Raw genomic sequence first — 24070 nt, 5'->3', positions numbered from 1 at the left:
GTTGTTTTCATGAGCTTGAGGGGCATCGTAGCGAAATGCAGATTCACCCTGTTCCGACCTTAAGGACAAGCCAGTCACTAGAACGGGTTAGGGTGTGTAGTCGTTCAGCGGTGCAGGGGTCATAGCCTCCTATAGCGTGGTTTGCATACAGTGGTGTCAAATTCAGCACAGCCATAATCCCCTGTCACATGCTGAATATTAGGCCCAGCCCAGCCAGGAGCTGAGTAACGGCCAAGAGCAACCGGACTCAGCCCTGTGGGCTTCCTCTCCTCTCTGTCCTCGCAGTCTTCTAACCACGTGGTGATTTCATTACTCTTGTCGCTCTCATCTGAACCTTCTACCTCTCTGTTTTATGAATATGCTATTTGTTTTCAGTGTATTGTGCCACGGTTTTCATTTACAGTGACGTCGAGTGTACATACGGGAGTTGAGGGGGGAAAAAAGGTATATAAAATCACACAGAATATAAAATCATAACAATAAGATGAGTAAGGATAACAAATCAATTAAAACATGTACAACTTGATTGACAAAGGTTGGAGATCAAGGTTTTAAACTCTGCAACAGAGGGGAGAATCTCAAACTTTAAGGACCGTTGGAGTTCATTCCATGAGCTAGAGGGGCATCATAGCAAAATGTATATTCACCCTGTTCAGAGCAAACTCTGGGGACCTTAAGGACCTGCCTATATACGTATAATGGGAAAAAGATGCAAGGTGTCGGCAGACAGTTGTTATCTGCCGATGTGGGTTTGAAAAGCACAAATGTTATCCGTCCGATTGTAGAATTGACTTTTTTTGTGACCTTTCATACAGGTATAAGAGTATAAAGGTCTTTTGTTTAAAGAGTAAATTGATTCCACTTTTCCTTTTAATTTATCTGAACCTTCTACCTCTCCGTTTATGAATATGCTACTTGTTGTCATCGACGTAGCCTCCTGTAAGAGTGTTATGTGTTTTGACCACAGGCCAGCCTTGTTGTTTTCAGTGTAACGTGCCACGGCTTTCTGCAATCTTCACTTCCTGCTTTTGAGCCGAACTAGGCTTCCTGTCCCTCTGACCAAGCAGAAGCTGGCTGACCTCATGCGTATCATATCACTGAATGTTTTGACTAGATTTTTTTCTTTTTGGTCAAGATTCACAAAGCTGCACGAAGCTCGCCTTCGGGCCCAGATGTAAATAACCGACGTGTTTTGGATTGTATATAAACCCGTTGTGCACGGCTGTCACGTAGGCCGCATGGACCAAAATGTGTAGATTTATAAAAATATAAAATATATATGTAAATGTTCCGTTTTTGTCAGGATTATCAGTTCCTCTTCTACATGTCATTAGTCACACTTTCACTACAGGGCCTTAACGGTGCCAACTGACTCTGTATTCACGCCCGTCTGCCTTCCCTACGGTAAGATTCTGATTTCTATTTCCATGTTTCTAATGGAGACGGTGTATCGGTTCAGATGGCCTGTAGTTACAGATAATCGGTGAACTCTGAAATATTTAGAGTTGGATCTCTGTCACTCAGCTGGCTCTGACTCTACCGAGTCTCACTTGGCTCTCCTGACTCTATCAAGCCTCAGTTGGCTCTCTTGACTCTTATCGAGCCTCACTTGGCTCCCTTGACTCTTATCGAGCCCCAGTTGGCTCTCTTGACTCTTATCGACAAAAGTAAGGATAACAAATCAATTAAAACACGTACAACTTGATTGACGAAGGTTGGCGATCAAGGTTTTAAATTCTGCAACAGAGGGGAGAATCTCGAGCTTCAAGGGCTGTTGGAGTTGTTTTCATGAGCTTGAGGGGCATCGTAGCGAAATGCAGATTCACCCTGTTCCGACCTTAAGGACAAGCCAGTCACTAGAACGGGTTAGGGTGTGTAGTCGTTCAGCGGTGCAGGGGTCATAGCCTCCTATAGCGTGGTTTGCATACAGTGGTGTCAAATTCAGCACAGCCATAATCCCCTGTCACATGCTGAATATTAGGCCCAGCCCAGCCAGGAGCTGAGTAACGGCCAAGAGCAACCGGACTCAGCCCTGTGGGCTTCCTCTCCTCTCTGTCCTCGCAGTCTTCTAACCACGTGGTGATTTCATTACTCTTGTCGCTCTCATCTGAACCTTCTACCTCTCTGTTTTATGAATATGCTATTTGTTTTCAGTGTATTGTGCCACGGTTTTCATTTACAGTGACGTCGAGTGTACATACGGGAGTTGAGGGGGGAAAAAAGGTATATAAAATCACACAGAATATAAAATCATAACAATAAGATGAGTAAGGATAACAAATCAATTAAAACATGTACAACTTGATTGACAAAGGTTGGAGATCAAGGTTTTAAACTCTGCAACAGAGGGGAGAATCTCAAACTTTAAGGACCGTTGGAGTTCATTCCATGAGCTAGAGGGGCATCATAGCAAAATGTATATTCACCCTGTTCAGAGCAAACTCTGGGGACCTTAAGGACCTGCCTATATACGTATAATGGGAAAAAGATGCAAGGTGTCGGCAGACAGTTGTTATCTGCCGATGTGGGTTTGAAAAGCACAAATGTTATCCGTCCGATTGTAGAATTGACTTTTTTTGTGACCTTTCATACAGGTATAAGAGTATAAAGGTCTTTTGTTTAAAGAGTAAATTGATTCCACTTTTCCTTTTAATTTATCTGAACCTTCTACCTCTCCGTTTATGAATATGCTACTTGTTGTCATCGACGTAGCCTCCTGTAAGAGTGTTATGTGTTTTGACCACAGGCCAGCCTTGTTGTTTTCAGTGTAACGTGCCACAGCTTTCTGCAATCTTCACTTCCTGCTTTTGAGCCGAACTAGGCTTCCTGTCCCTCTGACCAAGCAGAAGCTGGCTGACCTCATGCGTATCATATCACTGAATGTTTTGACTAGATTTTTTTCTTTTTGGTCAAGATTCACAAAGCTGCACGAAGCTCGCCTTCGGGCCCAGATGTAAATAACCGACGTGTTTTGGATTGTATATAAACCCGTTGTGCACGGCTGTCACGTAGGCCGCATGGACCAAAATGTGTAGATTTATAAAAATATAAAATATATATGTAAATGTTCCGTTTTTGTCAGGATTATCAGTTCCTCTTCTACATGTCATTAGTCACACTTTCACTACAGGGCCTTAACGGTGCCAACTGACTCTGTATTCACGCCCGTCTGCCTTCCCTACGGTAAGATTCTGATTTCTATTTCCATGTTTCTAATGGAGACGGTGTATCGGTTCAGATGGCCTGTAGTTACAGATAATCGGTGAACTCTGAAATATTTAGAGTTGGATCTCTGTCACTCAGCTGGCTCTGACTCTACCGAGTCTCACTTGGCTCTCCTGACTCTATCAAGCCTCAGTTGGCTCTCTTGACTCTTATCGAGCCTCACTTGGCTCCCTTGACTCTTATCGAGCCCCAGTTGGCTCTCTTGACTCTTATCGAGCCTCACTTGGCTCCCTTGAATCTTATCGAGCCTCGGTTGGCTCTCTTGACTCTTATGGAGCCTCGGTTGGCTCTCTTGACTCTTATGGAGCCTCAGTTGGCTCTACTGTGGTGAAATGGTTCACATTCTTCTCAGTCAGGTCCACTCTGGTTTATTAATGTTATCTTTCTATAGTCACAGACGGTTCCCCTGCTATATATATATATATATATATTTGTAATTGTTAATTTTGAGGTTGGATAGGCGTTTGTGCTAGACGGTAGGAAATAGGGGCATGATTGTTTCTATAAGTAGTGTGGAAGATCCCTTTTAAGGCATCTTAACACCTCCCCTTCCCCCCTGTATCCCCCCTTCCTCTCCCCCTCACACCCCTCACCTGGTTGTCATCCCCCCCCCCCCCCCCCCCCCCACCCCCTGAAATCTTAAGAGAGCAAACTCGCAGAATGATGGAGTGCTTGATTTAAATTAGATTTGATTAGTAATGTTTTAACAATACATTTCTATGTATCAACCATGACGATTTGACCACAGTTTATAGTGGAGTAGAAGCACATGGCCTTTGTCACCATGCTAGCTTACTCTGCATCATGCTAGCTCATCCGGCATGTGGGACAAGGTCTAGGAGTTAAGGTACTCCCATAGTCGAGCGGACTGTACACGGACTGGACTCTGCGGAGGTCCACTGGACTCTTTGAGCTTTCATAGTCGAGCGGATCTCCGCGGACCAATTTCCTACATGTCTCGCGCCAGTTTACACCAGTTTACACCTCGCGCCAGTTTGTGTGACACCAAGTGGGCGCCGCGGACGTCCACGCGTCAGAAAATAGGAGCTTCGCACTTGGACTCTGCGTTGGGTCTGCTTTGAGTACCCTTTGGGTCAGTTTTGAGCCTGCGGAAGTCTGCTCCGTGTACGGATTACACTTGTTCTATTAGACAGTCAGCCCAAATTTTTTTGATCAATTGAAAGGAGGAACGAGGAAGTATTTTGAGCATTGAGTTGCCCTTCTGACGTACAAACTTGGCCTGAGCACAAGTTTAAGTCTGTTTCGACTGTGACCTTGATAACCAACAGACGGGACACCGTGACAGACAACGCAGCTGTTTATAATTCAGTTTCAAACCTTTATTTAAACTCGAAAGGCAACTGAGGTTTTCACTCATTTACAATCACGTTGAGTGTACATAGAGTTAGGCAAAAAAGGCATATCAAATCATAACAATAAGACAAGACGTTAGGCATCCAACCAGAGTACAAATGTATCAGTAAAGTGCAACAGTAATAATACAATGTACAGGTGATTAAACTGGGTATAAAATATATAAATGAGTACTACCGAGTAATATTGCTAATCAGATGTATGTACAGAGTTGTAGTATTAGTGATACAGTATAAAGACACTATGGTAGTAAGTCTTACTGACCAGCAGTGTAACTAGTAAGAGTAGGTAAGGGATAATGTACAGATATAGATCTAGTATCTACAGATATGTAAAATGATTATATGCAGGTATGTACAGACAGATGTGGATATATATATATTAGTGCTGTCAAACGATTAAAATATTTAACTCGATTAATCGCATGATTGTCCATAGTTAACTCGCGATTAATCGCAAATTAATTTATTTAAAAAAAAGAATTTATACCTTAAACAGATATTTTTCAAGTTCCAAGTTTTAATACTCTTATCAACATGCGAGTCAACAAATGCTTGCTTTGTGCAGCCATTTAACACAAAAGGATGACCCTCATGCATTGCAAATTTGCATCAAATTCAAAACAGAGTGATGCACAAAATAACTTAAAAGAAAAGAATAATTTAAAACAATGAATAAAGTGTGCATGAAATAATAGGGGAAAGAAAACGTTAGGAACTTGTTACATTCACACACACAAGGGCTGATTAATCACACACCCCCCTCTCTCCCTCACACACACTCTCCCAGCTCTTTTTCTCTTTTGCCCCTTCCTCATCTCTCTCACCCCCCTCTCTCTCTATATCTCACACACACACACACACACACACACGCACACACACACACACACACACACACACACACACACACACACACACACACACACACACACACACACACACACACACACACACACACACACACACTTCAGAAACAAACATAGTATCAATGAGAGCATCAATAATACACCTGAGTGAAGTCTAGTAAAAAAAGAAAAAAAAGAAAAAAAAATTTAGTTAATCTTGAGTTAAAAAAATTAGTGGCATTAATAGAATCGGGAGTTAACGCGATATTAACGCGATATATTTGACAGCCTTAATATATATATACTCGGTAAGAATAAACATATATATACCGTATACAGCATTATTGTACATGCTATCAGAGTTATATGGGTCATCAATGGTACTTCAACATTTGATTTCTAATCCAGTAAATATAAAAACTGCACATTGTATCAGTATAAAACATTTGTGATGGAAATTGAAGATCATTCCAGTACGAAACGAAATGCATCAAAAATATGTTACATTGCTATTGCAATCACCTGTCCTGTCGCACCTGCTACACCTTTTCAGAATAGTTATATATATTATATAACATTATTGTACATGCTATCATAGTTATATGTAGGTATATAGGAACTGTTCTCCAATTTCTATTATAATTAGTGTATTATACTAGATCGTACAGCCCTGGTCTATTTTATTTTATAATTCTATTATTTTCTATTGTGCTTCTATTTTAATTTAGCTTTACATTCCATTTGATTTTATTCTACCGTAATCGTCTGTCCTTTAATGTCGCACCAAAAACGACCAAATCAAATTCCTTGTATGTGTAAAACTACTTGGCAATATAAAGACCTTCCTTGATTCTCAATTTACCTTCATTCATGTCCCCTCTCTTCCAGCTCCCACAGGTGACGTGTCCTCTCTTCCTCTGGAGCGCCCTCTGCCCCGGTCAAACCTCACGACCCACCCGCACCTCCGTCACCCCCCTGCACCGAGCCTCTGCCCAGAGTCGCCCCCGAAACCCTCCAGACACGTCTCTCCGAGCAAAGCTCCTCCCAGCAGCACAGCGCACCATGGCAGGTCGAGGAGGCCCGGCGTGGACCAACGGCACGGCAGCAAGCAACAAGATCTGCCAGTTCAAGCTCGTCCTCCTGGGAGATACTTATGTGGGCAAGACCAGCCTGGTGCTGCGCTTCGTCAAGGACCAGTTCCACAAGTGCCAGAAGGCCACCTTGGGAGGTGAGTCGTCTTCCTGCGGGGGGAGAGCTGGTCGTCTGGTGATCGAGTTTATAGTATCGAATCCAATCAAATGTATTAGTAAGGCCCGACAGCACACGTTAATGTCACCATGGGCCGGACACGTCTTCTTTAAACAAGTCAAGAAGAAACATCACAATAAGTCAAGAACAAAACAAAAACACCATGAAGTCCAACACATTTAAAATAAATGCAAAATAAATGCAACACTCCCAGACATACCCCACGCGAAGGTGTAGCATGTTGTCCCTGCAGTAGCATCTAGTACCGGCAGTAGCATATTGTCCCTGCAGTAGTATCTTGTCCCAGCAGTAGCATCTAGTCCCTGTAGTAGCATCTTGTCCCTGTACTAGCATCTTGTCCCTGTACTAGCATTTTGTCCCTGTACTAGCATCTTGTCCCTGTAGTAGTATCTTGTGCCTGTACTAGCATCTTGTCCCTGTAGTAGTATCTTGTCCCTGTACTAGCATCTTGTCCCTGTACTAGCATCTTGTCCCTGTAGTAGTATCTTGTCCCTGTAGTAGCATCTTGTCCCTGTAGTAGTATCTTGTCCCTGTAGTAGTATCTTGTCCCTGTAGTAGCATCTTGTCCCTGTAGTAGTATCTTGTCCATGTAGTAGTATCTTGTCCCTGTAGTAGTATCTTGTCCCTGTACTAGCATCTTGTCCCTGTACTAGCATCTAGTCCCTGCAGTAGCATCTAGTCCCTGTAGTAGCATCTTGCACCTCGCATGGTCCCCTCCGCCGTCACCCGTGAGTGAATGGGTGAATGTGAGGAACAACAATTGTAAAGCGCTTTGGATAAAAGCTGTTATATTAATTTACCCTTTTTCTGTCTCCGTTCTGAAGCGATGGTCCACAGAACGGGGTCTGCCGTAGCGTCTCTAATTGTTTTCTCAGCGAGATGATGAGGAACACTATAGTGCCTTGTCTCCAACTAACAATAGCCAAAAGAAAATCATGGACGCAGCCTCCTCGAATTACGCACCAAAGCTATGGAACACCCTGCCTATGGACATTAGGGAGGCTAGATAAAGCTATGGAACACCCTGCCTATGGACATCAGGGAGGCTGGATAAAGCTATGGAACACCCTGCCTATGGACATCAGGGAGGCTGGGTAAAGCTATGGAACACCCTGCCTATGGACATCAGGGAGGCTAGATAAAGCTATGGAACACCCTGCCTATGGACAATAGGGAGGCTAGATAAAGCTATGGAACACCCTGCCTATGGACATTAGGGAGGCTAGATAAAGCTATGGAACACCCTGCCTATGGACAATAGGGAGGCTAGATAAAGCTATGGAACACCCTACCTATGGACAATAGGGAGGCTAGATAAAGCTATGGAACACCCTACCTATGGACATCAGGGAGGCTAGATAAAGCTATGGAACACCCTGCCTATGGACATCAGGGAGGCTAGATAAAGCTATGGAACACCCTGCCTATGGACATTAGGGATGCTAGATAAAGCTATGGAACACCTTGCCTATGGACAATAGGGAGGCTAGATAAAGCTATGGAACACCCTACCTATGGACAATAGGGAGGCTAGATAAAGCTATGGAACACCCTACCTATGGACAATAGGGATGCTAGATAAAGCTATGGAACACCTTGCCTATGGACAATAGGGAGGCTAGATAAAGCTATGGAACACCCTACCTATGGACACCAGGGAGGCTAGATAAAGCTATGGAACACCCTGCCTATGGACATCAGGGAGGCTAGATAAAGCTATGGAACACCCTGCCTATGGACATCAGGGAGGCTGAATAGAGCTATGGAACACCCTGCCTATGGACATCAGGGAGGCTAGATAAAGCTATGGAACACCCTGCCTATGGCCAGAAGCTCGACAAATGTACCCCGCTGAAGCCCCCCACAACCATCAGACCGGAGAGGACCGAGCCCCCCCGACCCTCCCTAATGGAGGGATACCCTCCCTATTGGAGGACGGGAGGGAGACGGATCCGACCGTGCGAAGAGGAACTCGAGCAACTCAACGCACAGGGTGAGCAGACCGTGGCTTGACCTCACGACTACGCACACGCACAACCCGCATGCCACCAGGGAACGAACGGAAGGAACAAACCTCGTTACTGCCCCCAAAATCACGGAGTCAAGAGCAAACTCAACCCTGTGGCAAGGCCGTAGCAGCGGAGCGCGAAGGAAGACCCAGACCCCCTGAAGGGACTGGATCCCCTGGAAAAAGGGGGCCGGGAGAGGTCAATGACGCCAAGCGTCAAGACCTCACCAGGTGGTCACTTAGTGACACCGCCCCCCACATCGCCAGCGTATTTGGACAGGGCCCCTCCAAGAGCGGGCCCTTCCCCCCACTAGTACGCCGCCTGGCACACTGACTCTGCAACACAGGCAGTCAGCATGGCCGTAACTTGAAGCACTCAAAAGACTAACCATAACGGAAGCAGGCAGCGCACCGGGGAAACCAGGCAGCAGGCTTTAGACCCGAGCCTGGAGCACTGCGGACGAGACATGCGCCAAAGGGGTCAACTGAAAACAGCACCCCGGCGGAAGGGGCGTATGCTGGCATTGTTGCGCACCATGACAAAGCCTCCATCAAAAAAAAACCACCCAGAGGGGTCGAGGCAGAGAAGGCTGACACGATTGGCAGACGTCATGAACGTGCAGGGGCACACTCAACCGGGTAACCCGGGAGTTGACTCTGCTCCAACACACCAGGGAATCAACCACCCTCTTGGTACCACATACTGTGGTTGTTCCTATAACCCCTCAAGAAAAAACTCCAAAACACACCTGCGGGTATACACCAGCTATACTGCAGTACCAGTGTTTCAGTTTCCAAAAAAGGGTTATTCCAGGCCTACGGGTCAACAAAACATTACTTCGGACCGGGCCCGGCGGCTCGGGAAACACACAGGGCTACCAGAGGAGGTCCAGAAGACCACCCCAACAGCCCCCTCTTCGCCATGCGTGAGAGAGGAGCGAAAAGGATGGAGAACCAGCCCCTTTACGATAGTGCAGAGTACAACATGTACCCAACAAAGGGTCCCCATAACGCCTAACCCTGTGGCACCCGGGCCGACCCGGCATTTTCCCCCCCGAAAAAAGCACAATTCCCTCAGGGTACCAATACAGCAGATCTGCGTCCCCGGCGGACAACGGGTTAACTGACCTGGACCAGCACGACCAGAACCAGTCCCGTGCCCTAATCACGCCGACATGCCCACTCCAGGAGAGGGGGTAGGTATGCGTGTCGATCTAAAACATGAAAAGAGGGCGCCACCCAGACGGTCCCATTTGTACCGCGCTCAGTGGCCCACCCCAAGGGCGTTAGACCCATCTACCTATGTTCTGATCTATTCCGTTAACATCCCCCAGATATGAACGAGAATCCATCGAGACCCAGTAACAGGCGCTCGGAAGAGGAAAAAATCCCCCATCCCAGTTGCCCTATAAAAACGCTGTTTTAATAACGAGCAACCAAGGCGTACTAGCCTCCTGCAAGATTCCTATCAGAAAACACCCAGAGCCAGCACTATGTACGCGTTGAGACCCAAACACATCAATGGACAGTCTAACCAGACACCAGACATTGGTCCTTCAAGTCGCCTGGGAGAACGACAAGAAGTTGTCGTGCTTCATATTCTTCACTCTTTTTATTAAAAAGAAAGAAACACCGACTGACATGAATCCCACGTGACGCGGCCGAGGGTCAAAATTGTTTACATTCTTACATCCCGCCACCCTCACCACAGAGAGGAGACGGGAATCATCAGAGAGACTTCTCACGTGAGCCATAGATTGAAAAGTCACGGTAACATTGAGTCATGTGACCAACAGACTCAAGTCACACGTATATCGAGCGTAGTAGAACAGTAAGTTCCTACGCTCTGCCCCGACAACTTGACAACAACAGACCCTACATACGGGTCTGAAAAAACTCACGGAAGCCGTCGTCCAATAGAAACATGCCTAGTGACGTTTGCTATGACGGGGGGAAACCCATGACTCAACCGCCTGTGATAGATGCGGAGTCAGGGAACCCCCCCCCCCGTGCCAAGCTGCCTAACAGCTTGGCCCTGACCGAATGAAAAGAGAGTCCCAGAAACCCCCTGACCAATCAGAAGAGGGAAGGAGGGGTTTATCCGGTACACCCTCGCAAGCCCAACCCTTGCATACGACAACAACAAACAGCCATATGATACCTTAAGTAGCCAATATGCTAATGAACAGCGCAAAGCTAATTCAATGCACGCTAGCGACAGACACATCTGTGAACATGGTTTATAACAAGTTTAAAAATGTAAACACGTATCAACTTTCTTCGCTAACAACCTCGTCAAGTGGGGTATATACCAAGGCACTTCTTTATGGTGAAAGTGAAGAAGGAGGCGAGTAGGTGACCACACACCTGATTATGAAGGTAAGCGGATAGGGGTGTGGCCAGACGGATGTCGGTATGTAAAGGTACATTGTGGAGTTTTTTATTCAGTGCTGTGCACGAAGTGAGGTTAGTGCAGACTGACGCTGAGCGGAAACCAGTATGAAATAGAACAATCTGTATTGTCACAGTGAAAGGGTTAACCATTCGGTAGTGTGACGGTGAAAGGGTTAACATGCTGTATTGTCGCAGTGAAAGGGTTAACCATGTGTCAGTGAAAGGGTTAATGTCCAGTGTCTCTTGTCTTCTCTCCAGCCTGCTGGATGACACAGACGGTATTTCTGGATGACACAACGGTCACATTTGGGATCTGGGACACTGCTGGCCAGGAGCGATTCCACAGCATGTTGGCCATGTACTATAGAGGAGCCCAGGCCGCCATCGTGGTCTACGACATCACCGACACAGTGAGTCACATGGTCTATGACATCACCAACACAGTGAGTCACATGGTCTATGACATCACCAACATAGTGTGAGTCACATGGTCCCAGACGGACTCCCATCAGCCCGGAAGGCGTCTATGCCTTCTACAACGCTGTTCGGTTTCCGGGTTCCTCTGATTGGCCACTAAGCCCACGTGACCCTACGCTAGCACCAATAAACCAATACAAAATAAAAAATCGCTACTTTACATCAGGGTGAACGCTGTTACGCTGCCACCACCCACTTCAATGACAGAACTCTCATATTTGCGAATGCATAAACTATTATCTTAAATTATGGCTATGTGTCTAATATGGCCGTCGCTTATCAATGACTTGTTTTGTTTACATCAGGGTGAACGCTGTTGTGCGCCACCACCCACTTCAATGACAGAGCTCTCATATTTGCGAATGCATAAACGATATCTTAAATTATGGCTATGTGTCTAATATGGCCGTCGCTTATCAATTGACAGAGCTCTCATATTTGCGAATGCAACAGCGTTCACCCTGATAGACACATAGCCATAATTTAAGATATCGTTTATGCATTCGCAAATATGAGAGCTCTGTCATTGAAGTGGGTGGTGGCGCGCAACAGCGTTCACCCTGATGTAAACAAAACAAGTCATTGATAAGCGACGGCCATATTAGACACATAGCCATAATTTAAGATATAGTTTATGCATTCGCAAATATGAGAGCTCTGTCATTGAAGTGGGTGGTGGCAGCGTAACAGCATTCACCCTGATGTAAAGTAGCGATTTTTTATTGGTTTGTCATGACAAACCAATTACATAATCCAACATATGTGTAAAGAAATAACATATTCCAGTTAACGGTATATTTTTTAAATGATTCATTACGGTATAAATTAGGTTAACTGGAGCTGCGTATTGCTGGCTCTCATATTTGCGAATGCAACAGCGTTCACCCTGATGTAAACAAAACAAGTAATTGATAAGCGACGGCCATATTAGACACATAGCCATAATTTAAGATATAGTTTATGCATTCGCAAATATGAGAGCTCTGTCATTGAAGGCGCTTGTCGCGGCTCATGCGCATGCGCAGGCGTACGCGATAACTGGCGGCGATAAGGGGGGCGTGCTAGCGTAGGGTCACGTGGGCTTAATGGCCAATCAGAGGAACCCGGAAACCGAACAGCGTTGTAGAAGGCATAGACGCGCCCGGGAGTTGACCCTTGGCTCACAAGTCTGGGTTGATCATTACTTAATATCGCAGACAACCAGAGACCTTTTGTTCCTGTAACTGTAAAAGTCATATAGATGATTTAAAGTTTAAACGCGTATAATTCTTTATTGCCTGTATTTATGGTAACGATGGGGCATACAGAACCTCAGCTGCACCTAATTATATAATTTTTCTCACATTGTTATATTCAGATCCAATTTGATTGCCTATATGTATGTCTTTCTATTATTACCTGTACGTCCCCTCCCCCATGCTGCTATGATGCAGAATTCATAAAAGTAATCAATAAAGGAATATCTTATCTTATGATGAGATATTCCTTAGGGGGTAGGGCAGGTACAGGTATGGGCAGCAAAGGTGCAGGTGAGGGTCTGTATGCCCCATCAGTTATATTGTACACAATAAATATAGACAATACTAATTAGAATCTGAATATATACTAATGAGTAGTAAAAATAATCTGTATACATAAGGTACCCTAACTGGCATCAGATACATTGTAGTCTGTGCAGGTTAGGTGGTAAGAGGTTAGAGGTAATCATAATATTGTTTTATCATAATGTTTTATTATTATGCTTGTTGTGTCTATATATATATATGTATATGTATATATATATATATAGTGCTGTCAATCGATTAACATATTTAATCTGATTAATCTCATGATTGTCCATTGTTAACTTGCGATTAATCGCTAATTAATCGCATATTTAAAATAAAAATGTATCTACCTTAAACAGATATTTTTCAAGTTCCAAGTTTTAATACTCTTATCAACATGAGTCAACAAATGCTTGCTTTATGCAGCCATTTAACACAAAAGGATGACCCTCATGCATTGCAAATTTGCATCAAATTTAAAACAGTGATGCACAAAATAACTTAAAAGAAAATAATAATTGAAAACAATGAATAAAGTGTTCATGAAATAATAGGGGAAAGAAAACGTTAGGAACTTGTTACATTCACCCACACAAGGGCTGAGTAATCACCCCCCCCCCCTCTCTCACACACAAACTCTCCCAGCTCTCTTTCTCTCTTGCCCCTTCAAATCAAATCGAATTTATTTGTAAGGCCCGACAACACACGTTAATGTCCCCATGGGCCGGACACATCTTATTTAAACAAGTCAAAAAGAAACATCACAATAAGTCAAGAAACAAAACAAGAACACCATAAGGTCCAACAAATTTAAAATAAATGCAAAATAAATGAATGCAATGCAAACACTCCCAGACATACCCCACGCGAAGGTAATGGAAAAACTCACTAAAACCTAGCAATAGGAAAAAATGCACCACAGGCAATGTGGAGGAGAGAAACCTTAGAAGGGCCAATTCAAGGGGGGATCTCCCTTATTAGATGTCAGTGATAGTAGTGTTGCAGACGGACAGTTGCTAAGCATGCACTCATGTGTGTAGTGAAACACAGATGACTGCATGCAATAGCAACTGAACATTTAGAAAAATTTAAGATAGAGCTGATAGCAGATCTATTTGAGGCACAGGGGCGGCGCAAAGAGGGTCGCGTCCTCCCCGTCTTAATCACGGGACGTTCAACACTCCGGGCATAACTCCGAGACAGCCGGAGACAGGGGGACAGGGGGCGGCGCAGAGAGGGTCGCAACCTCCCCGTCATCATCGCGGGACGTCCAGCACACCGGTCATCACTACGAGACTGTTATGGTTTGTAACCGACTCAAACGCAACGGCACAGACAGGTAGTTCAGAGTTAGCCAAATACTAGGGCGTATTTATTTACAGAGTCAAAAAAAAGGGTAAAGTACAATTATCAAACAAACAGGGAGACTGCCTTCGGCAGAGTCATCTGCGGCTCTGCAGAATCCTCCTGGTGATAGCGGTGGGGAAATGGCATGTGACATTGTAGCGGCTCTGCAGATACTCCCAACAGAGAGAGAGAGAGGTATCAGAAACAGTCCAACGAAACACGGAGGCAGTGTGGTTCCCTCCTCCCTTAGCTGTGTCCAGAACCAATTGACAGTGACAGTCTTCAGTGTTCCCCACAACACACAATTAGCTGAGTCAGTGCAAACAAAACAAAATCTTCAGTGTCTCTTCTAAAACACACAATCAGAATAATCCAGAGGGGTAACGAAATCTTCAGTGTCTCTTCTAAAACACACAATCAGAATAATCCAGAGGGGTAACGCAATCTTCAGTGTCTCTTCTAAAACACACAATCAGAATAATCCAGAGGGGTTTGGTTCCACTCACCCAAGCGCAACAAGTAAAGCGGGAAAACGAGGCGCAGCTCCAAACGGGGAACAAGGTTCTCAACAGCGGTTCTCCACAAAAAGGTCCTGGAGAGAAAGTAGACTAGGAACAGCAACGGGGAAAAAGCAGGCAAATGCAGTTGTATTCCAGAACGACCCGACAACGATAGAAGGAAGGTCCAGGTATATAAAGCCCTCTGGGGCGCTAATCACAAACTATGACAGCTGCGTGATGAAAGTGGCAATCGCTCAAAAAGCGTGTGGCGGGGAATGCACCAATCAGCACCATACCTCAGGAGAGCGTGTGACGGGGAACGAACCAAACCTCACAGAGACAGCTGGAGACAGGGTGACAGGAGGGCACGCGGTCTTCATCACGGGACGTCCGACACTCCGGTCATCACTCCGGGACAGCAACTCACAGGGAGACAGGGAGACGGGACAGGCGTTAGACAGCTTGCGTGACTGTAATGGGCGGACATAGCAATAGATACAAGTGGTAAGCATATATGTGAATAGAATAGATGTATGAAGTAAGCATATTAAGTGAATAGAATAGAAGTACTTAACCCAGCAATGAAACGACGTTGACAGACCACAAACCATGTTGACAGACCACGGACAGAAGACGGTAAGAAGCTGATCCATGGCCTCGGTGGTGCACGTAGAACAGTCACTGCAATCTTCCTCAGCTGTCTCACCCCCCATCTCTCTATATCCCTCACACACACACACTTCAGAAACAAACATAGTATCAATGAGAGCATCAATAATACACCTGAGTGAAGTCTAGTAAAAAAAAAAAAAAAAAGAAAAAGTAAGAAAATAAAGAATTCTTAAAAGTTAATCGTGAGTTAACAAAAATAGTGGTGTTAATAGAATTGGGCGTTAACGCGTTAATAACACGTTAACTTTGACAGCCTTAATATATATATATATTAGTGCTGTCAATAGATAAAAAAAAAAGTAACAAATTTATCTCACAATTTTCTGTAATTAATCTAGATTAAAAATCGCATTTTTTCTACTTAAGACTGAAGCTTGTAACAGATATTTACTTGAGTAAAATCATGGAATTAATGTAGAATCAACACAAAAAGTATATTTAGATTCAAAGTCTATTTTAATAGCTTTCTTTGAATACAGTTTATCTCTTGTGAAATACAAATGTTCAACAAAACCATCAACATTGACTCAGCTAGACCTCTTTCTTCTATCCGTGGCGCTAACAGAAATAAAAACAACCCAGGCCTATGTTAAAGTGCAGATTGGCTTAGAGGACGATAATGACTTGTATATCAGTAATATAAATCATATTAACAACAAAAATGTGTTCCATCTTCATGTCAGATGATTTTCAAAAAGGTGCATGAGTCAATGCAAAAAAAGAACAAGCAAAGATACTGCTGAAAGTTCAGAACGTTGAACATTTCTCACTCCATAGATTAATCTATGGTAGATAATTTTTTTTGAATGCTTTAAATAATTTAAATTAATCTCAAGTTAAAGCATTAACTTTGACAGCCCTAATATATATATATTTATTTATCTTCTCTCAGGATACATTCACATGTGCAAAGAACTGGGTGAAGGAGCTCCAACAAGCCATCCCCAACATCGTGATCGCACTGGCGGGAAACAAAGCAGATCTGGCCAACAAGAGAGCTGTAGACTTCCAGGTACCAAGGAGTTGTACCACTGTACCTTATTCTGACATCTGATTGGACCATTTTCACAGGCAGAGTGGGCGGGGGGGTTATAATAATAATAATAATTTATAAAGCGCTTTTCAAGAACCCAAAGACGCTGACAATGAGCAAAACAAATGAACAGAGAAACAAAGAACCACAGGGAATAAGCAACAGTATGAATACGCAGGACATACAACCACGGGTAACAAATACAGAGTCCAGTAGGGGAACAGTCAGGGAAGTAAGGAAACTGAGGGGAGGGGTGGGGGGGGCAGGTGAGGGAGAGAAAGTAGGGAAGGGGAGGTGGTAGGTTGGAGGAGGGTGGTTATGGGTAGGGAAGGTTGTATGCTTGGGAGAACAGGTAGCCTGAATGCCTTCTACAACATAACTGCATTTCCGTGTCTCTGATTGGCCAGGTCATTTCTGGTCATGTGACGCGTACGCCCAAACGTGGGACCGCAAGTTTCTACAATGGTTAAGCTTAGGCGCTCTTTCGAAGTAGGTTAAGGTTAAAGTTTGTCTTAGAGCATGGCGATAGAACGCCTGCCCTGATTCCGACGGTTAAGCTTAGGCACTCTTTCGAAGTTGGTTAAGGTTAGAGTTTGTCTTAGAGCATGGCGATAGAACGCCAGGTAGTTTGCAGGCTGTTAGACCCGGAAATAGGCGCATAACTTGCTGTCCCACGATTGGCGCACATGTCACATGACCTGGCCAATCAGAGCGCAAAACTCGAACGTGGAAATGCAGTTCCGTCGTCGAAGGCATACACGCAAACAGGTATGTTTTTAGTCGGGATTTAAAGGTGGAGAGTGAGGGAGAGTCGGAGGGTGTTCCAAAGTCTGGGTTATGTTTGCTGTCTTAACAGCAGAGGAGATGAAACTGGTCCTGTCTGAGTTAGTTAAGGAGTCTAACAACAGAGGAGATGAAACTGGTCCTGTCTGAGTTAGTTAAGGAGTCTAACAGCAGAGGAGATGAAACTGGTCCTGTCTGTTTTAGTTAAGGAGTCTAACAGCAGAGGAGATGAAACTGGTCCTGTCTGTGTTAGTTAAGGAGTCTAACAGCAGAGGAGATGAAACTGGTCCTGTCTGTGTTAGTTAAGGAGTCTTAACAGCAGAGGAGATGAAACTGGTCGTGTCTGTGTTAGTTAAGGAGTCTAACAGCAGAGGAGATGAAACTGGTCCTGTCTGTGTTAGTTAACACAATGGCGCCCGACCACGGAGATGTCTGTGTTAATCGCAGTTCGACGCCATCTTGCCTCCCGGACAACAGTGGAGTGGCGAGGCGGCCATTTCGGATGAGTACAAATGAGCATTGATGCTCCCGATTCCTTATACAATACACAGTGTGGTACAGCCTGCGGGCGAAAGTAACGTTGCTACTACCATTCCATAGGGGTACCCCGAACAATATATGCCGGCATTAAGATAGGACTTTACTGGTATTTTGTGGGCTCACTTCTTTGTTTCATTCCTTTTCTTTGAGCGTGATAAGGTGTGTGTTTCATAATATTTCCCGTTCAGTGACTCCTTCTATTTTCCTCCCCTATGTTCCCCCTCCCTTTCCCATATTACCGACCTGGAGCAGTATATGTAATCCCTTAGAGAAGGTAGATACTGTGTTCAGCCCAGACGTGGGCAGCACTTAGTATGGGTACCGTGAGAGCACTTGGTGCCTGGGTGTAATTATATAATTGATTTATGCCAGTGTAATCCTTGTGTTGATACCCATGGTGCAATAATCACCAGACGTAGCATTGTTGTAACTAGGCCATGTTACAATAACACTCATCCAGAACGGGAGCACTGTGTGTGTGTCTTTTATTGAGCCTAACCCTAACCCTAACCCTTTGATGCAGGTAATATATCCATTATTAACCCCTTCCTATTCAACCTTCCATTTCCCACTGTAAGGTTTCTGGTGTTACTGAGGGAGGGTACTGCTTGCGGGGGGAACCAAGTTATTTCTTTACCATCCAGTCATTAGGTGTGGGGGGGGCTAAGGAGACAATTGTGGAGGGTGAGGGTGTGTTGGGGAGTACTGCTGACTGCCCAAGAGAGAGGGAGGAATACCAGAGTACCGGACCAGGTTTGTAAATCCTGGGCCTCATACACTCCCACTGCCAGCCTCCAGTTGACGCTCCGGACCCCAAAGACGGAGGTGCAGCTGGCCAGAGTGCTACTGTGTCTCGCTACCTAGTGACCGTGCACCACAGTTCCCACGAAGCAAGGATATTCCACCCTGCTACACCAAGATGCACAGTAGATAGATAGATAGATAGATAGATGCAGTGTGCTTGTTTTATCAGGTGACTTCCTACGTTTGGTTCGATGAAGCCGAACCGAGACCTACGTTTTCAGGCGGACCAGAGTTCGCCTGCTTGGTCCGCGGACCGAGTTCGACGCGCATTCACACAAACCCGAAAAACCGGAATATCGAATTCTGGTCCGAAAGTCCGGACCAAACAGCCCCTGTGTGAAAGCGACCTAAGTGTGTCTAAGATGTTAATTCATCTGTATCTGGATAACCAATGATCGGATTTTGTCAAGGCAGGTAGCGTTATTTCGGAGAAATTGATATCTATAGTCTGGTGTAGTTTTCGTCCACGAGAAAATGGAGGCTCTAATTATTATTATTTATAGAGACTCTCTAGCAATAATAATTATTACAGCCTCCATTTTTTGTCTACACCAGACTATAGATATCAATTTTCCCGAAATAACGCTATACCTGCCTCGACAAAATCCGTGCATTGGTTATCCAGATACATGAATTATCATCTCAGAATAAGTGCATTTGTATGGGTTTTAGCTTATCTTTTACAGCTTACGTTTTGGGCAATTATTAGAGGCATAAATGCATTCGAACAAGAAACCAATGTATAGACATAGCAATGGCAAAAAAATTGCCAGGCCTAATGCGAGCCAGGTAAGTCTTGGGCTTGTAACGTGGCTTCATCTCAAAGTTTCCATCCACTGAGCCGTGAGGCTCAACATGCTTGTTTGGTTGAGGTCTGAACTCTCCAAATTGCCCATCAATATCGTTTTTGTGGGTATTGTCCAGTTATTGCTGTATGTTTTTATCTGCCCAAAATTCAAGCAAGCATGAAAGCATTACAGTAAGCTTGCACACCACGCCCCGCTCCGTCGTCGGGAACGCTGGTTCGCATCCGAGACCACCTACTCCAGCGGTCCAGGTTTGGAGCGAATCAGGGGGGGGGGGGGGGGGCGTTCTCGTCACACCCTATTTTGGTGCGTTTGCGCTCTGATTTGACTTCGAATGGCTATTGTGAAAGCCCCCTCAGTCTGTATGTGTGGGAGGAGGAGGTTCTCTGTGGCACGGCTGCCACTCTTCTCTTGATCCTCCAATCACGGCTGTAGCCATGAGATATGTCAATTGACATGATTTTGTCTAATTTGATTTCTACAATGCCGTATGATAGAAAAACGGGGTCTAGGTTGAACATAATCATCCTTTTTAATTGGAAAGCTTCCCATCTATCTCTCTCCTCTCTGTTCTATCTCTCTCTGTGTTCTCTCTCTCCTCTGTTATCTCTGTTCTCTTTCTCTCCTCTCTGCTCTCTCCTATCTCTGTTCTCTCTCATCTCCCTCTCTCTGTTCACCCCCTCTCTCTCCTCTCTCTCTGTTCCCCCCCTCTCTCTCCTCTCTTTATCTCTGTGGTGGATCTGTGTGTTTCTGAGGTAACCAAAAAAAATTCTTGGGGAATGGGAATAAAATAGCTTTAAACGTAACCGTATCTGTCTTCTCCTTTAATGTTTCAGGAAGCACAGTCGTATTCAGATGACAATAGTTTGCTCTTCATAGAGACCTCAGCCAAGACTGCCATGAACGTCAATGAGATCTTTATGGCCATAGGTAAGTTATCTGTGATACCATCATGGCAGAATGAAATGGGGCATCCTGATGGCCTTGGGATAGAAGCTCCTGACCGGAGTCTCTCTGCACTGGCGATTAGGGCTGCACAATTAATCGTAAAAAGAAAAATCGCGATCTCGATTCATAGACTTATGCAATCTCATTTCTAAATGATGACGATTCTGATGTATTTGCATTTGACAAAAGCTATTCTTCCTGGGGTCCGGCACTTACAACAATATTCAATACATTACATCATTATCAACATCAATTACATCATTATCAACATTAACATCAACAACATTAACAATCTCATCCTCAGTTAAGGATGATATTGTACAAGATACTTATTAGTATAAAGTATTAAAATAAAATAATTAATCAAATAAATGGTGCTTCCTGAGCAGCACTCACTACCATCAACATAAATACAATTAACAGTCAATTGGTTTTCACTAGGGATGTCCGATATTGCCCGCATATATCGGTATCGGAAATTAAGATTTGGACAATATCGGACATCGGTAAAAAAGCCAATATCGAACATCCCTAGTTTTCACCGCTATGCCATAAGGGTTCAGTGCATGCTCGTTAGTAGATGGTATTTACATTTAACTTTCTTGAAAGTGGTTTTGGATTCTATTTGAGCGAAGTAGCTCGGCAATAGGGTTGGGCACCGAGAACCGGTTCTAATAGGAACCGGAAGTAACATATTTGCATTTCGAAAGATTATTATTATTTTTTTTACTTTGTTAATTAATACCCTAGTTACAGTACAGCAACCAAATTAAACTGTATCAAGTCAACTGACAATGTGAATAGTATGCATTTTTTTTTAAAGATTAAAACAAATTTTCTTTTTTTAAACTCCTGCGAAATAAGCGGTGGCCTGTTTTGACCTGCACCTCAAAGAATCGGAATCGTTTAGAACAGGAATCGAAATGGAGAATCGGAACCGGAATCGTTCAAATCCAAACGATGCCCAACCCTACTTGGCAATGAGTTCCATTCCATGATAGCTCTGTAAGTCACAGAAGATTTGAGTAGATTTGTTCTGGGTTTAGGTGCCAGTAGATGGCCTGACGTATAGCTTGTCTGGTCATATGGTCATGTTCTTCTTATGTAAACTATATGATCATAAAAATACTGCACGAATAAAACTTCAACTTGAATGCATTATCACTAGTCAAGTCAAGAGTTGTATTTGTCATGGCATACAAGCATACAGTGAAATGCGGGGGGTCATGCCTGCAGCGATGTGCAACACAGGTAATAAGACAGGAATGAGAATAGGACATTTGTGCAATAATACAATGTGCAATAATACAATGCAATAATACAAGTAATAATAATAACGGGTATAGGCCCTATGTACATAAAGTTTACAAGAGCATGGTAGGACATGCTAGGTCCTGCGATAGTGCAATACACAGTTAGCTACGGATGAGGCACTGGGTCTTATGTACACTACTATACAATGCTATACTATGTGTCCTAGGGGTGTAACAATGCGACCTCACAATGATTAAATTCGATTACGATTCCTCAGGCAACGATTCAATGCATCATGAAATATTTTCATTTGACTTCGATTAGATACATTTTCTATCAGTTAATCCCCAAAAAAATGTTGAATACACAAATGTGGCTGGGGGAACTGATTCACTCAGCATGAATGGACTATAGGTCAATAAAAACAACACACACACACAAAAAAAATATAATAATAAATAATTTCGATTATATATCGATTCTAACATTTTCAAATCGATGCAGTTGAATCGTTGCATTAGGATCGATGCATTTCGATGCATCGATACACCCCTAATTATTACATTACAGATTTTAACTAATCCCCCCTCCCCCTCCCTCCCTCTCTAAATTAGCCAAGAAGCTTCCCAAAAGCGAGCCCCAGGGCGCGGCCGGTGCCGGAGGACGAGCCAGAGGGGGGGTGGACCTGCAGGAGGCGGCGCCGCAGGGCAGGAGTGGCCAATGCTGTGGGGGAGGCGGGAACTAACTTAACACGTTGACCAACCAACCAATCAACCGACACGGTATCGAGCAACTACACCAGATATCAACCAGCTTGACCACATCCTATTGGTCAAACAAAGCCACGCTGGTCAGACCACCAGATAAAAACCTTCACAGCATCACAGCACCAATCAACTGTTTTGGCAACAAACAAAAAACAGCCCACTGGCCAGTCGACTGCCAGACACAACAACTGAAGGTTTCCATTAATGAACTGACCAACGGACAAAAAAAATGAAATTTGACCAACGTGCTGATTTTCAGGATGGAGTTTTAACCCCCCCCCCCCCCCCCCCCCCCCAGAACAAGCCAACCCATGATTTGATTTATGGATATCTGACGTCACCCCCCCAGGGAAGAAAAATAAGAAAAAAAAATCAAATAAAAAGGGTAAGAAAAAAATGAAAGAAAAAAAAGATCAATCACACTTAACGGAGCCATCTGCTCGCCCCCTTTTGTTTATCTGTGTTTTTGTAAAGAAAGAAAATAATAAAAAACCCAACTGGGAGGAATATAAACAAGCCTGTTAAGGCCCCGTTCCATGTACCTGGATAACTGAGTTAGCCGGATAACTTTAGCTGGATAACTGGGTTAGCCGGACTTTCCGGTTTCATGTACGTGGATTTTCCAGATCACCATGCCAACAGATCCAAAAGTTTGAGCCTGCTCGAAAGCAGAGTTCAAGTTCAAGTTAGCCCGATCACGCAGAGCCACGCCCCCGCAAAGAAGTGACAGCTCGTTTCCTGAAACTATTCCCACAGTCTACGATCTGCATTATACCATTCTGAATTACGTTTTTGTGCTCCATTCTTCCAGAGGGGGCTTTTGAAATGTAAAATAGACCCAAAATGCTGATATTAAATTCACTTTGTCCTAAATAATGCACGTTATATATACCGTGGCGACGGTGGCGCTCGCTCGTGCGATGTACACAAAAATGTGGTTATTTTAATTGTAACTGGGATTAAGATGTCTGATGAGATGCGCTGTTTGACGGATTTGAGAAATTGAATGAGCCGTTGACGTCACATGAATGAATGAGGATAAAGAAATAAAACTTCATTCAAAATAAGGAATATTCTAAACACGGGTCTCTCGTTCATTAATGTATAAACAATGAATTTATCCCATCTGGCACAGTGGCCCAGCGGTAGTGCTCAAGCCTGCCAACCTTGGGCCAGCCGTGTATAGGTGTAACAGACTGACAGCCAATGAAATGGGGTGCATTTGTCACGCTGTCCAAGGAGCTGAACTGCTCTCGTGCAGCCGTGTTCGAATCCCGGTCGGGGCAAAAGCCTGTCATACATTATCAAAGATAAACAGCTATGTTGAATCAATAAACATGAATATCACTAAATAAACATGAATATTGCACAGATTTAGATTATAATAGTAAAGCTATTATAATAGTTCAATGGTTGTGATGGCAAAGTTTGCGTCAGGTTCCTTACTGTATATTTGCATATCGTATGTCACAAATGTA

The 24070-nt window shown here is 44.1% G+C and overlaps 2 protein-coding genes across 2 annotated transcripts in view; both read left to right on the top strand.

The window, feature by feature from the left end:
- Window positions 1-24070, top strand: part of LOC311241038 (histone H1-like) — a gene marked incomplete at both ends in the record, with an annotated part of 359561 nt that overhangs the window by 197310 nt on the left and 138181 nt on the right. The window lies entirely within an intron of this gene.
- LOC311240123 (ras-related protein Rab-5C-like) lies at window positions 6506-22865 on the top strand (the record flags this gene model as incomplete). Its single annotated transcript, XM_084328656.1, has 5 exons — window positions 6506-6671; window positions 11373-11524; window positions 16550-16669; window positions 20460-20553; window positions 22440-22865. The coding sequence occupies 5 exons, from the start codon at window positions 6506-6508 to the stop codon at window positions 22568-22570; spliced, it is 663 nt and encodes a 220-aa protein (XP_084184782.1). The 3' UTR covers window positions 22571-22865.

The sequence above is a fragment of the Notolepis coatsorum genome (assembly GCF_963971535.1).
Source record: "Notolepis coatsorum genome assembly, chromosome: 14".
NCBI lineage: Eukaryota > Metazoa > Chordata > Actinopteri > Aulopiformes > Paralepididae > Notolepis > Notolepis coatsorum.
Note: the sequence above shows the minus strand (reverse complement) of the source record. Positions and strands in the feature narration are given on the sequence as shown.